The sequence below is a fragment of the Heliconius melpomene genome, chromosome 18 (assembly GCF_056956725.1).
Source record: "Heliconius melpomene rosina isolate 202511_hmr_F chromosome 18, ASM5695672v1, whole genome shotgun sequence".
NCBI classification, from domain to species: Eukaryota; Metazoa; Arthropoda; class Insecta; order Lepidoptera; family Nymphalidae; genus Heliconius; species Heliconius melpomene.
Genome location: NC_140406.1, coordinates 9573091 through 9589463, shown reverse-complemented (window position 1 = coordinate 9589463; position 16373 = coordinate 9573091). Strand labels below are relative to the sequence as shown.

The 16373-nt window shown below is 32.1% G+C and overlaps 1 protein-coding gene across 2 annotated transcripts in view; it reads left to right on the top strand.

Moving 5' to 3' along the window:
* The window catches only part of LOC146529479 (potassium channel subfamily K member 6-like), a 52088-nt gene that overhangs the window by 21115 nt on the left and 14600 nt on the right, over window positions 1-16373 (top strand). The window contains exon 1 of one of the 2 annotated variants that reach the window (XM_085201969.1): window positions 845-1625. The exons of the other annotated variant lie outside the window; for it this stretch is intronic. Coding sequence (XP_085058095.1) covers window positions 1250-1625 — 376 coding nt within the window. The 5' untranslated portion in view covers window positions 845-1249. Of the gene's footprint in view, window positions 1-844; window positions 1626-16373 lie in introns of those variants that run through there. 2 annotated transcript variants of the gene reach the window in all.

Sequence of the window (16373 nt, the reverse complement as noted above, 5' to 3'; positions counted from 1 at the left end):
CCCTTCGAAAAGATTCCTAGGGACCACTGGAGGTCATGCCCCCAGGATCGTCGTATCGAAGACGAGTGTGGTGTATAAACGTCATCATCATCATCACATGAATTATTTGACCGTGGAGCGCAACTCTAATGTCATCGTAAATAATTTTTAAAAGTTTGGTCAAAATGTTTCAAAATTTAAATAACAAAATGCAATATAAAATCCCAAACTTTCTCAATTACGAGATACTTGTACTTACAAGATATGGATAAATGATAAACAAGACACCGATGTAACGTTTCTTATACTTTTATAGAAAACCGGTTTTTTAATGAAATGTTCCCGTGTGCTCTGTTCATTGAACCTACCTTAGGTTAGATTACAATTTAGGGCAAGATTTTGTATTTGGCCATAAGTTTATACCGGCGAAGCCGCGCTTATTTAACTTCACTCTAGTATTTAATATTCTATCAAAAATGAAAACAATAAAAATAGCTGTTGTTAATTCAGCAGTAAGAAAAAAGTTTTAAATATGAATTAAAATCATTATAATCATCGATTTACTACGTCCATTACGACTATCGACCTAATAACGAAACAGATTTAAAGATAAATTTTATCTAGTTACGAATTTACTAATGAAAGATTAAAAGAGCGATATAAACATTTTTAAATATGTATAAAACGTCGTATTATATTTAGATGATACATAAAAATATGTATAATCTTTAATTACATTAAAACTTAAAAATTCCTCATTTTATCTTCCTACCATACAAAATATTAAATATTATTAATACATATCGTAAAGAGTCGAGCGCTCGAGTATGCGCACGCGCATGTCGGTTGATAAGTTAATACCTTTAACCAAGTACTGTCACCATCACAGTCTACTGACGATCGTAGCTCCGAACGGCCACGTGTATAGAAATTTAACTGCAATTTCTTTTTTTATTAGTTAAACTAAAATGTATCAAGATGACATCGAAAGTGAATTTTAATACTAAAATTGAAGTTTTCGCGCTATTTTTCGAGCCTAATCATCCTAAACGCTTTTTTAAATACAGTTGACCAAGATTTCAGCCGTTCCGGTTCCTCGGTGCGGACTCATATTGTATATAATAAATATTTGACGACGATTGCATTAATTCAATATATTCAATACTTAAAAACTGTTTAATATGGTGTTCAATTTTAAAAATTAATTATTTTAACTCAAAAATTGTGAACTTTAATTTTTTTGTGCGTGTTAATAATAATTTTAAACAAAATGCCGGATGGAAAAAAAATGGATAGACCCAGGTACCCTCGGATCCACTCGTACGGGAGCATAAGTTCAGCAAGAAGTGACGATGACATGACTGTTCATAGCCAACTTTTCCCATATCCGAAAAAAATGATAGTCGAAAGGGAAATTTTGTATGAGGAAGAACATCCTCCATTCCAGCCACTGTTTGCGACTAGTAAAATCTTTGGAAAAGCAAGATTTACTTGTCTTTTAGTTATGTATATACTGTTCTATGTGACGTATTTAGTGACTGGGGCATTGGTTTTCTCAGCGTTAGAAACTCCCTTGGAGAACCAAGTGTGGCTCGATGTGATACGTGCTAAACAAGATTTTTTGGCTAAATATCCCACTGTAGTTGGTAAGTCGATTTTTTTCTGCTATAACATTTTTTTTCATAAAACCTTTCTCGTTAACGCACATCACTAATTCTATCTTGTAAGATTTATAGCACAGAGCTAAATTATTATTAGGAAAGTAACTATATAATTAATTATGTTAATTAATTATATTTATAAAATTATTTATCAGTCATACTAAACAAAAATATATCATATAAAGGAATATACTTATCATCAATTTATGCTTAAATTTTTAACAATTACTTTCGATTTATTATAAATGATATTTGCTGTATAAACTTAAAGGCCCTTAAGTCGAGTCGTCGGTCGAGTAAGTAAAAACCAGTTAAATTACAGTGCGATGACCTTAAACTTTTTAAAATTACGTAAATAAGCACAGAAAATAACAAAAAAACAACTACTTATATGAAAAATAAATGGTATAATTTCAACGTTTCTGGCTATGCGCGATGATTTTAGGTTCAAATCCTGGCTTAAGTAAAAATATTAAATACTTGTTGTTGATTATATTTCAACAGACAGCTAACAATGAGTCTCGTTAAAACATCAGTTACCGTTTAATTAAATTATTTACCATTCATTTCTTAAGAATCAGTGCCAGTTAAATGCTAATGGACGTCTCTAAGTGCAATTAAGTGTGTATCATATTAAAAAATCTTCAACTGGCCATAAGTAGGAATAGTTTGGGTTATCAAAGTCGTGTCAGGGCTATAGATATTATGGACGAATAATAACCAAATAAGTTGTAAGATTTTTTACTATAAAGTCTTTCATATCTACAGATAATAAATATTACGGTATATATATATTAAATACAAACATAAATACATTTTTTATGAAATATTATAAAACTAAATTTGGTTCGCAGTTACTAGTAACTAAATTTGGCTTAGTTTTGATTTTACCCTCGTCGGTAGATATTCAGAAATTAATAAGCACACTACTTTTTTTAATAATAATTATTTTTTATTATAACTTACACGATTTTATCTATGGAAACGTTAAGAGCCAATTTGCCAAAGTCCCATTTTTAGTGTTCAATTGCGCTCTACAAGGAACATATACAGGTAGGCAGAGAGAACTTAGTGCCTCAGTGTCTCAACACTACGTTTACAATTTTAAGGTTACAGTAAGCTGTGCCACTGCGCCATCACGGCTCCTAAGTCATATTTAAGTAATCAACAAAACATTGTATTCCATAAGAATCACAATTCTTATTCGTAATTATTTATTTGTTTCTATTACTTAATAGTTTTTATTAGCCATATTAATAACAGTTATTAGACGAACCGTCATTTGTTTTTTATTTATTTATATGCCTGGGACCACCTTTGTGGATAAATTTACTTTATTAATTGGATAATTAATATACATAATGTATTTCTTTATATTGTTCTTTACGCTGCTGTGGTGTTCTTTAAAATTGTTTCCTAAATAAGATAAAATCATATTCAAGTAGGTCTTATACTTATTTTCTTCCTAAGTCGGTTAAATGTTCTGTCACTGTGATGTATTGAAGCAATATAAAGATTATATCTACTAACAGATAACAAGGAAATGCTCGTTAGGATTTCCTGATAGCACATGTTTATTGTATGGCTTCCTTCTTTGGCTTTCATCGAATAAAAACATTAGATTATTTTTATATTTTCGAAAATGTACCTACCCTATTTTTTTGGACAAACATTAGTATGTTATTTTACAATTTTAAAGTTTTATTCCACACTTAGGAGAAAAAAACATTTTAGAAATCATAAAAATAAACGAACGTAGCAGGATTTGAAAATGAATGAATGGAAATTTTTATAGGTACGATTGTTACAACTCATTTATTTTATTAGCATTAGTAATTTAGCCGTATGTAGCGGGTTAGACAGAGCGAACTTAGTGTTAAGACACTCTATTCACGTTCCGCGGAATTTTTCGTGGTATTGCGTTGAGTAGTGATTCAACGCCGCGTTACTTGCCCTGGTGCCAGAGCGAAGAAATGAAAATATTAAGAAATAATAATTTATTCCCTCGAGTAGAGATCGAACCCACAATCCACAACCTTCGCGTTACAGTCACACTTTGTGCCCCTTCTCCACGACTGGCCCGAAATAAATAACAATAGTACTTTAAATATATTACTTTTGAAAACACTAATTATAACGTATAAATAAATTTATGTTCGTAAGTCAGCTTCAGCCATATTGGCGAATACAAAAAAAGTTAACTGGACCGCGAAATAAAAACGATTCAGGTGTGAGATCGACAATCCTCGTATTATTTGACGCAAATGGCGCCCGACCGAATAATGGATGCCCTTAGAGCACAAAAATAGAAGTGTAGAAGTGAATCTTGAAAGTAAAAATATTTTTGCTAATTTATATTATACAAATAGAAGAAGTGAAGTGAAGTGTAGTTTATAGAAGTGTAGAAGTGAATCTTCAAAGTAAAAATATTTTTGTACAATAATTTATATTATACAAATATTATTACTGGAATATTTTTTTAAGAAAACGTATAAAAAAATTTAACGTAGCAGGATTTGAACCTGCGCCTCTTGGAAGCCGTCCAAGCGCTCTGACGATCACGTTCTCATCATGGTACATCAAAATTCTTGTAGATTTATTACGATTATAATATTTATGTCGTTAGCATCTCTGTGATGAGATTTTTACAAATCTGCTAAGCAAAGATGATAATTTTAAATAATTCTCGTGTATCAGAATGTAAAAATATAATATATTTGCTATAACAATGTAAGTCAAATTAATGAAACGTATATTTTCCAATTAGTCGAGCATAACTAGTTTGTATTTATTAGTCCTTCAAAAAAAGATGATATTAAAACAGGTTGGATAGCCAATCTATACTTAAATCCAGATAGCTCTACAAATGCCATAATTTATGTAAAGCAGTCTATTTATGAAACTTTAAATGATCGTGTCGTACTATTAACAATCGCCTGATTTGGGTAGAATAAAATAACACTAAAGTTATTTTATATAGCGGCGCAAGAGCATAAGTGTAGTAGAGTTGTGGGTTCGATTCCCGCTCGAGGAAATGAAATAATTAATAATAGCGTTGAGTTCCACCACTCAACACGCAATTCACGCACTACATACGGGATACAGTGTGAAGCTCTAAAAAATACATACGGTTGAGAGTTCCTCGTTCAATGTCCCAAATTGGGTGGAAAGTGGGGAACGGAATCAGGTTCCTTTTGCCTACCTTGCTATATGCAATATACAATTTAAAATTAAACAATATATTATGTATATTATATTTCATTTATTATCGCAGAGAATTGTAATGTAGTTTCAAGGTGGTGACTGACAGATTTCTGAAGAGTTCATAATCTGCTACAAGAAATTGGAGGGACCCGTCCCTTAATTCTCTTCAATCAGTGTTTCTTAAATAAATAATTGTAATATAATATTTATAATAGAACGTAACGTATGCCCATTTTATTATTTCTTGTTCCTTGCAAGGAAAACACAACGAAAGCTCCTCTTATTGGATAGAATATTTCTGAAGATTTACCTTCAATTGTTAGGAAAAGTACGAATATGTAGGTGCAATTGTGTGATCTTTTATAAGCCCCTCATATTATTATTGTATTGATATTCAATACAATAATAAAATATGAATAGAAAAAAAATCTTTTTGAAAATAATTTTAATAATTGATAGAGTGTAAAGAGTCTCAATGATATTTTTGTAATTTCAATCGATTCCGAATATTGTTAAAGCTCCTCTAAGGCTTAATAAAAAAAATTGAAATAAATTAAGCATATAGATAATGACAAAAATCGACTGTCGCAAGTAAGACGATGCTTATTTTGGAATATTCCATGAAAGCTTACAATAACTTTCCATTTACGTAATAATAATTAATAAATAATAGCAATCAAGCAAAATTTATTTATCTTGCCACACCCCCTGTACAGAGAGGCCGACCTCGGTCTCTTATCAAACGATGCTTTATTACTTTGATAACGCTTATCAGTGATATATTACAAGATTATTTAACAAGTAATTGCTCTACTGTGGCTGTTCTGGAATCAATAGTTATAGGTTTTCATATGTCAGATACAATCCAAACGTTGACGTAAAATCGTGATATATATGTATATATATATTTATATATATCATAGTATGGATGCTGGATACTTATCCGCTTAGAAGGCTAAATAGAGGAAACCTAGTACTAAAACACTCCGGGTTTCACTTACGAAATTTTTTAAATATGATTTTCTCTCGAGTGGAGTTGGAACCCAACGCGCTTACAGTCTTACTGCACCACGACGGTGTCAATTATACTGTGGAGTCTCTTGGCTTTACCCTGCTATATGGAGTGTAAAGCAAGAAAAGTTTATATTTATTTTTACTACTTTTTTTCCTTTAAAATTAAGCCCTAGTGCTACGACCTTTCAACTAAAAGTTCATCGACTTGACCCAGCCGCTGCACTCAATCAATACTAATACAGATATAGCTTACACATTTATTTGGTACGTGTTCTGTATAAATAACTATTATATTCTTATAGTCATTAGTTAAGTATGAAAATGATTATATTAATGTACCGCAGTGGGACAGGGCCCGCCTGTAAACAGTACGGTGTTCGATCTCCGCTCTTGGGAATTAGGATTATATTTAAATTATGTTATTAGGATTATATTTAAATTATGGTATAGAATCTATGTTTCTGTCTTTTCGTAATAAAATAATAAATTCATTCGAATTTTATAGGTAATTCGTGTTTACATAAAGTAGCTTTAAATATACAATGTAAACTTTTTATTACTTACTTCTTAAATATATGGTTTTTCAACGTGCCTGTTGAAGAGGGACATACAAACTTGGATCGACCGTCTGTCTGTAAACGTGGCGGTTGATGGTTCGTTCCCACTCGGAGAAATTAATTATTTTCATTTACTCGCTCGGGCACAAGACAAAGCGCAGCATTGAGATGCAGGAGGGAAAGGAGTGTCTTGACACTAGGTACTCTCTGCCCACCCTGCATGCGGGATACCGCGTGAAGCTACTAGAATTTTAGATATTATCTAACTTCAATTTATTTTATTTATGGAGATGCCAAAAAGTAAAATGTCAGAATCAAAATGTTATTAGAAAGAACGCTGAAAATCCATTTCTGATCGTCGATATAAACTTTTACCTAACTTCTAAACTGGTATTGTCATATCGGTGGCTGATATTAGGTATAAAACTTTTATATATTCTTTTATGAAGCATAATGTATGTACTTACTCTACTTTAGAAGTGTAAATTATTCTTATGTTTTAATATTTTTGTTTTCTCCTTTATTTCATTTATTCTTTTGGGTTTTAGTTATCACTAATTTCATAGTTCATTGTTAATTAATTGGGAACGTTTTATTATTTTTATGGGTTACTTTTGTAATATATCGTTTTTGAAATAAGTAATAGTATAGTCATAATTTGAATATTATTGTTTCATTTGAAACATCATATTTAAATTATCGCACGACTCTAAAAGTCGTATTTTCGAAAGGCGGCGTGGATTATAGTTTTGAACAGATCTGCTGTTCGTGTAAAGAATTTTTTATTTTCCAGGTGATTAATACGAGAATACTTTCAATATAGTTAAAAAACGTATCATAGATATTTCATGAAATGCTTTAGTAAATTCAATGTGCTCAGTAATACCATCTGCGGACGGACGCTCTGTACACAGTTTGCAGAGCACTTAAATTGATAGTGCTAGTGCTACCTACTATTGAAAACGTAAAATACGTTTGCCGTATCATTCTATTTATTATTTATAATTATATTAAAAAGTGAAGCCGTCGTAGCCCAGCGGCACAAAGGTGTGACTGTAACGCGACGGTTGTGAGTTCGATCCCCACTCGAGGAAGTGAAATATTTATTTACGTTTATATTTCCATTTTCTTCGCTCTGTTGAGGCAAAGCGCGGTGTTGAGTTCTGCCTACACGCAATGCCTCCAGAATTTGGCGGGCAGTGTGCAACGAACTTAACACTAGGTTAAACTCTGCCTATCCTGCTGTGTGCGGGATACAGCGTGAAGCTGATTTTTTGTTTAAACTTAATATTGGATAGACTAGATGTTTTTAATATTTTTCAATTTGTTGTAATCTTGGCTTAACCTAGAAAAATGTGAGATTTGAGAGGCGCTTCTAGATTTAGTCTTGATATTACATAATAATATAATTATTCATCCGTTCTAAGGCCGTCAAGTTACTTCTTAATAGCTTATCAGCGTAACCGGTTCCACTCTCGTCGCGCCGTGAGATCACCATGGGTGATGTCTTACTGTGTATAAATTTATGTTAAAAACCATGTTTTTTTTTTGCTTATTTGACAAAATAATCAATTTTATGACAAATTAAACAGTGGTTAATATTGGGATTAGGATATTGGGCTATAATAAAGAAAAATAAATAAAAAGAAAATGTTATCGGCCAGTGTTATTATTTATTTGTAGAATTGCATTTAATAAAATAAAAATTCTTAATAGTAAGACTTGTGTACATGTATACAAAATTTTTTTTCAAATATCGTTTAAACATTCTAACAGTAAAATATATTCATACTTCCGTATTTTTAAAAAAATATTTAAATGAGATTTTTCAAAATCGGTCATTGACTTTTTTATTTATATCGCCAAACATTAAATGTGGATACTACAGTTTCAATTCTCGATTTGTTTTTGTTGAATATTTTACCATGGTTTTTTTTCTTTTCCGTATTTTTTCTTCCTTTTTTAGGGTTCCGTGCTCAAAGATCCTATTAAAACTCCACCCAGTCCGTCCGTCTGCTACCAGGCTTCATCTCATGAATGTGGATTTCTGTTGTTGCTATAACAATAAATACTAAAATAAAAGCTTTATAAAACAGTACCTACTCCGTACAATGTTTTTTGTAAACGTAATGTTTTTTGCAGTTTTTATAGATAGGGATACAAAACCCCAATGGTGCGTGAGTCCGACTCCCACTTGGCCGATTTTTACCTTTATTAATCTCCCACAGTCTAAAAACTAGTGATTATTCAATATATTTTATTTTTATATTTTTATTTTACTCTGGTAATATAGAAAAGCTCGACGTTGAGTTCCGCTACTCAACACGCAATACCTCGAGAATTTGGCGAAAAGTGGGCAACGGAAGTGTCTTAATGGGAACGTAGTGTCTTTACTCAGGTTCCTGGTTCCCAGTCCTCAGCTTCCCTCTGTCTACCCTGCTTTATGCGGGAAACAGCGTGAATTTAAAAAAAATATGAATAGATTTATATGAAAATTTATAATAGGTACCTACTTATTTAAATTCAATAATTATTTAAATTTTAGATAAATTATTCATATAGCGCCTGTATTAAGCTAAATCCTTTAAAATGCTTAACATAACTTGTAAACATAGCTATGAGCTATTTTAGTTATTTTATGTCTTTTTACAAAATCTTATCTAAGTCGTTGCATAATTCATGTATTTATTATCGAAAACCATGAGAAAAGTCTTATAATCCATAAATTACATTAAAAAAACATATAAATAACGTATAATTTATACTTTATTGTTTTTTTTAGTGTTCCCACTACTGGCTAAATAACCAGGTAGGCAGTGGGGACCCGGAAACCAGCTGTAAGAAAACTCCATAGATCAGTTCCCCAATAACACGCTTTTTCCCTCCTTTCGTCGAATTCTTGAGACATTGCGTGTTGAGTGACGGAATTCAACACCGCGCTTTGTCTTGTTACCAGTTCATGGAAACGAAAATAATCATTCCCCCCAGCGAATGATTTGCAAAATTTATTTTATATTTTTAAAAAATCTGAAGAATCGACTTTATTTTTTCTGCCTAAAATGAAAATATAACATAAATTTCGAGTGAAATAAATCATATTTAAAATTAAAATTTCTTTTAGTTCTATAAAAAATAAAAAATAAGTCATTATTAATTGTATCATAATTTTCCTGTTATGTATTTATTATGTATAGTAAAAGTAATAATATAAAGGTCACATACTCGTACATCTATATAATTTACTTCTCTACAGTGTATAATATTTCATAATTAATTAATATTTTGCGTAGATACGTACAGCGTCATTTGCTTTTAATGTGAATGCGAGATAGCTTTTGACCTAGGTCAAAACTATATTATGACGTAACTTAGAATTCTAGTACATACATCCCTATAAATATGTTATTATGCACTTACAAAGGTACTTTACATAAACATACATACTTTTAGACGCGTATAAAAATTTGAACATAGCAGAAATCGAACCCGCATCACTGGTTTACAGTCCAAACGTACTGAATTTTTCCGGTTTATTCAGGAGGGTGTGAATTATGTAAAAAAAATTGAAAGGGTGTCTCCAGAAATGGACAGAAGCGTGAAACGTAGAACGTAAACGAAGGTTATAAGTAAACAAAATGTGGCATTTACAATAGTTCTCCATTTATCAAAAGATATCGTGGACTTTTCTTTAAAATTACTTTATCAAATTAATTAAATGGATATACATATATTTAAATGATTATTTAATGCTTATGTGACCTTTTGTTATTTTATTGCTTTACAGCAGGACGTTGCTTCATAGCTTCTCTAATAGATAATACGATATATCCTTGAAACCGTTGGAAGTAATGATGATGAACCTCCATGAACTTGTCGATTTGTTGACAGAATAGTTTTGAATTATAGTAGTTAATTAGTGTATAAGTTAGAACTTTAAAGGTTGTCCAAGATGAGACTGATCTATGCCAAAGTAAAAAATATATCTACCTGCACCCAGAGATGAAAATATGTACTCAAAATTCCATGAGTTCATCGTACAGGTGCTCAGAGCAATGCCTGGGAATTGTGACCCAGGAGTAAGTTTAAGCGGCCCCTTTTGAAATACGCATTTTATTAAAAGATATATGTAAATATTTTATTTTTTAACATTCACGCTGTATCCCGCACATAGCAGAGTAGGCAGAAGATCCTGGGAACCTAGTGTTAAGATACTCCATTCCCATTAAGAAATTTCCGTTCCCCACTTTCTGCCGAATTCTAAACCCACTGTACCCGAGGTCCGAAATACTTCCACCACAGCACAAGTTGCTTTTATTTCCATTTCACCCAAGAATTGAATTTATTATCAAATAAATTATAACTTACAATTTGACGTATAATTTCAATAGAAATATCTCCTAATTTAACACATGTTGCTAACAGCAACGACTACAATTAGTTAGAAATAAGCCGCTTAACCAGACATATTCTATTGAAACTGAAACGCTTTTGAATATGGCTAATTTTCCTCATATGTAAGCTGCTTATGATGTGCGAGTGTAATTTTAAATGTGTTCTGTGAAATTGTTAAAACAATAGAAATGGTAACTGTGATTTTCTTATTTAAATTAAAATTAATCAGCTTCACTCTGTATCCCGCATAAAGCAGGATAAGCCTAGACATTTATAGGACACTGTCTTGCCAATTTTCCGCCCAATTTTTGAGGCATTGCGTGTTGAGTGGCGAAACTCAACGCCGCTTTTTGCCTTCGTATCAGTGCAAAGAAATTAAAATATTAATAAATAATAATTAATTCCCCGAGCGGAGATCCAACCCACAACCGTCCCGCTGTGTTTGTTCACCATTTTAAATTATTGTATTTACATAAGATTACTTAACCAAATCATTTTGTGCTACAGATTGAACTAGTTTGCCCAGAATTAGTACTGCTATTGGATGTGCGTTCTATAGAAGATTCTTTCAAAGTTCACATCTTACTCAAGAAAAATATATTTATAGAGACATTTCTCCAGAAAAATTGTATTTGGTAAATCTAAAATAACTTACAATGCTTGTTTGGAAAATGTAAAGAAAAATTACTAATTTTTAGTTAGACAACCCTCAGTTTTATAAACTACCTTAATGTATAAAATATAAACAATGTTGCTACGTCGCTTGGAAAACGATCATATTATACTGATATACCTATTGTTTTCTTATCTACACATTGTACACACGTTATCAATCGATCATAATAGGGCTATCAGGATTCAGGAGCAATGGCAAGCCCCAGGTCGCGGCATTAATTTTAAAAATTGTTTGTAAGTACAGCCCTACAAATATTTGTAGGTCAAATTGTGACTTGCGTACCACAGTATATGTCTGACTGTAAAACGTGAAGGTTATGGATTTGTTCCATTTGAGGGAATAAATTAGTGTTATTTTCTCGCTCTGTTGCACAGTTCTGCCACTCAACACGCAATGTCTTGAAAATTGGGCTGACCGTGTAACAGAGTGTCTTAACTCTAGGTTCCCCCTACCCTGGTGTGTGCGGGATACAGCGTGAACTATTTCTCTAAATGGCATGGCCAGCAAAGGAATGAGTAATAAACTCACATTAGGGCAATGTTTTAACAAAACTCGCAACCTCATATATTATTTAGATAAGCGGCTTACGCTTCACTGTGTTGCTAATTGAACCGGACCTGTAGCTTCCATGCTTCAGTCTTTTACGTTTATATTATACTTATGAACTTTGTTGTAATGTAATGAAATATTTATAGCGGTTAACTAAATGTTAACCAAAAGTAATTTGGAAGATTAAAATTTATTTAAAAAATTAAATTATACATTAAAAAATAAAATATTGTTCTTATCTTTAAAAATAATTTATGGTATCTGTGTTTTTATCTTTAAATTTAACAATATGGAGATTGTGGGTGTTATATGGTCAAAAACTATCGTCGAGAGGCACTGCAAATGTTGTTATTTTGTTCATTTGAATCAAAAATTGTTAATTGAGTGAAAACCGCTTTAATTTTTTTATAAAATGTAAATATAGACATAGCACGTTGTATGAAGAAGCCCTCGACCACAAGTCGAGAAGCCCGGGGAAGCAAAACAAAAACATTTCACAATTGAAAGGAAAATGTAATATATACTCGTACATAAAGGATGACAAGAAAATCAATTAATAAACAATTTTAATTACAGTGTAGGTAAATGACCTACCTACAAGTTTTTCTACATTCGTTAAAACATTCACTCTATAAATTCATCTCGCTTGTTTTTATTCCATTTCATTTTACGCAATTTATTGCCTTAATTTGGTCCTTAAACATTATTAATATTTTTTTAAAGATTATCTTTATTTATTTGTTAAAGCTAAAATTTGCTTAATATTTTTATTTGCTGAATAAAAATAACAGAAGTGTACATATGAAAGGAAAATAGATTATTTTATAATATAATAAACTATTGAGTAACATTGGATTCGTGTAATGGATTAAATTTAAAAATGGACATCAAAACACAATTGAATGATCTTCATAAATAAACTAAAAATAATCATTGTCTGACAATAAAGTAATAGAGCGTGAGATTTACTTTATGAATATTCAATTAATTTAATATCTGTTACTGAAACGGCCATAGACATTTATATAGCTGCTTTACATGGCGACTTGAATTATTATTGACGTTTCAACGAATTTTAGGACAATAAAGACAGACTTTTAATAGTAATAGCGTTATTTTATATTATACTTCATATTTTTATTTTGGTAAAGGTAGTTCTGGCTTTTTACTGGTAGACAAAGACCATCTAGAGACATATTAATTCGTTCGGCTATTTTAGGCGAAGTAGTAATACACAGCACCGCTAACTTATGAACCAACTACAGAAAATATTCATAATTATATTTTACAATTTCATATTCCCCTATACGGATTCCTCATCCCCACATTCCTATTATTTGCTAGATTATATCTAATCAGATAAGAGACATTTGTTATTATTATGTTAATGTTAGAAATAAATGTTTTTATTTGTGTTTTTTTTTATTTATATCATATGGCCATCATGGCGCAGGACTTGGTTCCGATTCCCACTCGGGGGAATATCTCTTTAATATGTTCATTTTCTCGCTCTGGTTCCCTATTTAACGTGAAGCTAAAAACATATTTTATAAGAAAGGTTTATGGAGGTATAGGACACTAGATTCTCCATGTCTACCTCCTGAATCTGAAAAATAAAAAAAAACGCTTTAGTGGTACATTTTTATTATTGTATTTTAATTAATTTTAAAAATAGCAAAAACCAAATATTAATGACTAATTGCAGTAAACAAAAACTCTGTAATCTATATTATAGAACAAAATTTTAATAAAAGATGTGGCAAAGTATGAGGGAAAGCGACATTTGATAGCAAAGCGAACGGTTTGCGGTATTGCAATATTCAAGTAAGGGTGCGTTATGATTTTATTAGTTTGTATAACACAAAGAAGTTAATAGGTTTTTTATTATGATATATGTTTTATATATATATATATATATTATTAATAATATATATGATAAATTAACATTAATTTACACTCGTTAATTGTAATATTTTCTTTACTTAAATTATGCAGATTAATAACAAGTAACAATGTACTATTTAATTACAAGATGCGTCAAGCCAAGAAGCCGAACGGTTAATGCGATCGTGCCTCTCTATCGTTTGTTCCGTGCTCTCGCTCGCACGCTTGGCTCAGGCGGAACGTGACAATGAATCATGCATTTTCAGGAAAACAGGCAAATTTTATTGTTGTTTCTACAAATAAACATAGCGAAGTGTATACATTTTTTTTAATTCATAGTTAATTGACAAGTAGCGTGTACATTAAGTGTTAACCGATAATGCTGCGGTTCAGTCTAACTGAACATATACCATAAAAACATATACCATTATTAATCTAAATAATGTGACAATTTCATTAACATATTACTATTAATATCGTTTTAAAAAAAAGGAACTGTACAACTTTTTACATTTTATTTCAGTATGCTTGTTTGGTGATTAATTTTTATGCTTACTTGTGACATAGGTTAATGACTTCTGTCACCATTAAATTATTTAGTTAGTTATTTCTTTTGGGCTTTGAGGCAATGCTCGCTGTAAGGAAATAAGGAAAGCTTTTAAGTGCGTTATCCCACATATACCAGAGATACCTTTCATATGTTTTGTTTATTATATATCTATATCTATACTTATAATAAATAATAATCAAAGAACCTTCATGCCAAATTTCAACGATCTAAGCGGTCTAAGATGTTTAGGCCATACATCGTCTGTCAGTTACTCGGTACCGTAAGTGTACCGGACGGGCGGAACTCAAGTGAATGAGCCGCTGACGCCCTGCACACTATAGGTTCCAGATCATGGGAACACGGAGTATGCTGAGACCCCAAGACGTTCTTGTGAGTCGTTCTTGTGAGACGTTCTTGTGAGTCGTTCTTGTGAGACGTTCTTGTGAGACGTTCTTGTGAGACGTTCTTGTGAGACGTTCTTGGGAGTCCTTCTTGTGAGACGTTCTTGTGAGTCGTTCTTGTGAGACGTTCTTGTGAGACGTTCTTGGGAGTCCTTCTTGTGAGACGTTCTTGTGAGTCCTTCTTGTGAGACGTTCTTGCGAGACGTTCTTGCTATACATTGAAACAAGATACTGAAACAGGATGTTGAAACAGGATATTGAAACAAGATGTTGATCACTGTATAACGGTCGGTGACTGTCGGCTCTATTCGTGTCTTGTTCCGATTCTATCTTCTTCCTGTTGTGCTCACCGTTGATTGCCGACTGTCTCTGTCTCGCCCGACGCGCACCTCCGTTGCGCGGAGCTAAACGGTAACGAGAGCCGCGAGCCACCGAGCCGTTTTATCTTTATTTACAACAATATTTTTACTATGATTATCACACATTTACATTTATATTTTAATAACTAAAAATCGGATGTTTTTACAATTTATACATATTAAAAGAACATAAAAATATCTATCTATCTATGTATAAAACATTATACTATTTAAGTATTATCTATTATTAAATTACGAAAAATGCTGTTACGATGACGAATTTTACATGAGTTTTTACAATGAAAATTCTCTCTAAAATTAATTACACACATTAGGAATATACAAATCTGTTATTTTGTTACAGAAAACTATGACAAACAATAATTAATAATAAAATTTACTATACGGAAGTTACTATTATATAAAAAGCGATTAATGCGGCAAATCATAGTACAACTATACAAATAAGATATAAAGTCGAAAATTATTATCTAAAACGGAACCCAAATTTATTTATATTTATTATTTAATGTAATTACTTATTTACAAAGGAAAAAAACACTATTAATTTAGAAAAGACACTAATAATAACATTCAAAATTACGAGAGTGGTATGACGTCACTTTTTGCCAAACTAAACAGTCTCTAACATGTTGTGACGAGTTCACAGCCGATGATGCGCGTCGGTTGTCGCGAACATTTCTCCCGCCGTGCAGAATCAGGTCTCGATGTGATGCTGCATCTTTCCCGCGGTGAGCGACGACGTCTTCTTACTTTGGAAGCGGAACGAGTTTTTTGGTTGGCCTTTTCAGAAGACCACCCTTAGTGCGTACTTCAACTATTCGCACTTGTCCATCTGCACCTGGATATACTTTTTCTATGCGTCCTCTTGGCCACGTATTTCTTGGAAGTTGTGAGTCGGCTATAAGTACCGGGTCACCTATTTCATAAGTAGGGCCTCGACCATGAGGCTCCCGCCGGTGTTGAAGTTCAGGGAGATATTCGCGAACCCAGCGTCTCCAAAACATGTCCGCTAATATCTGTGAGCGTCTCCACTGCTTTTTGCTATCGATGTCGTCCTCACTAAATGTGCCAGGTACAGGTAGACGAGCTGAACCCCCAAGTAAAAAGTGATTGGGTGTTATAG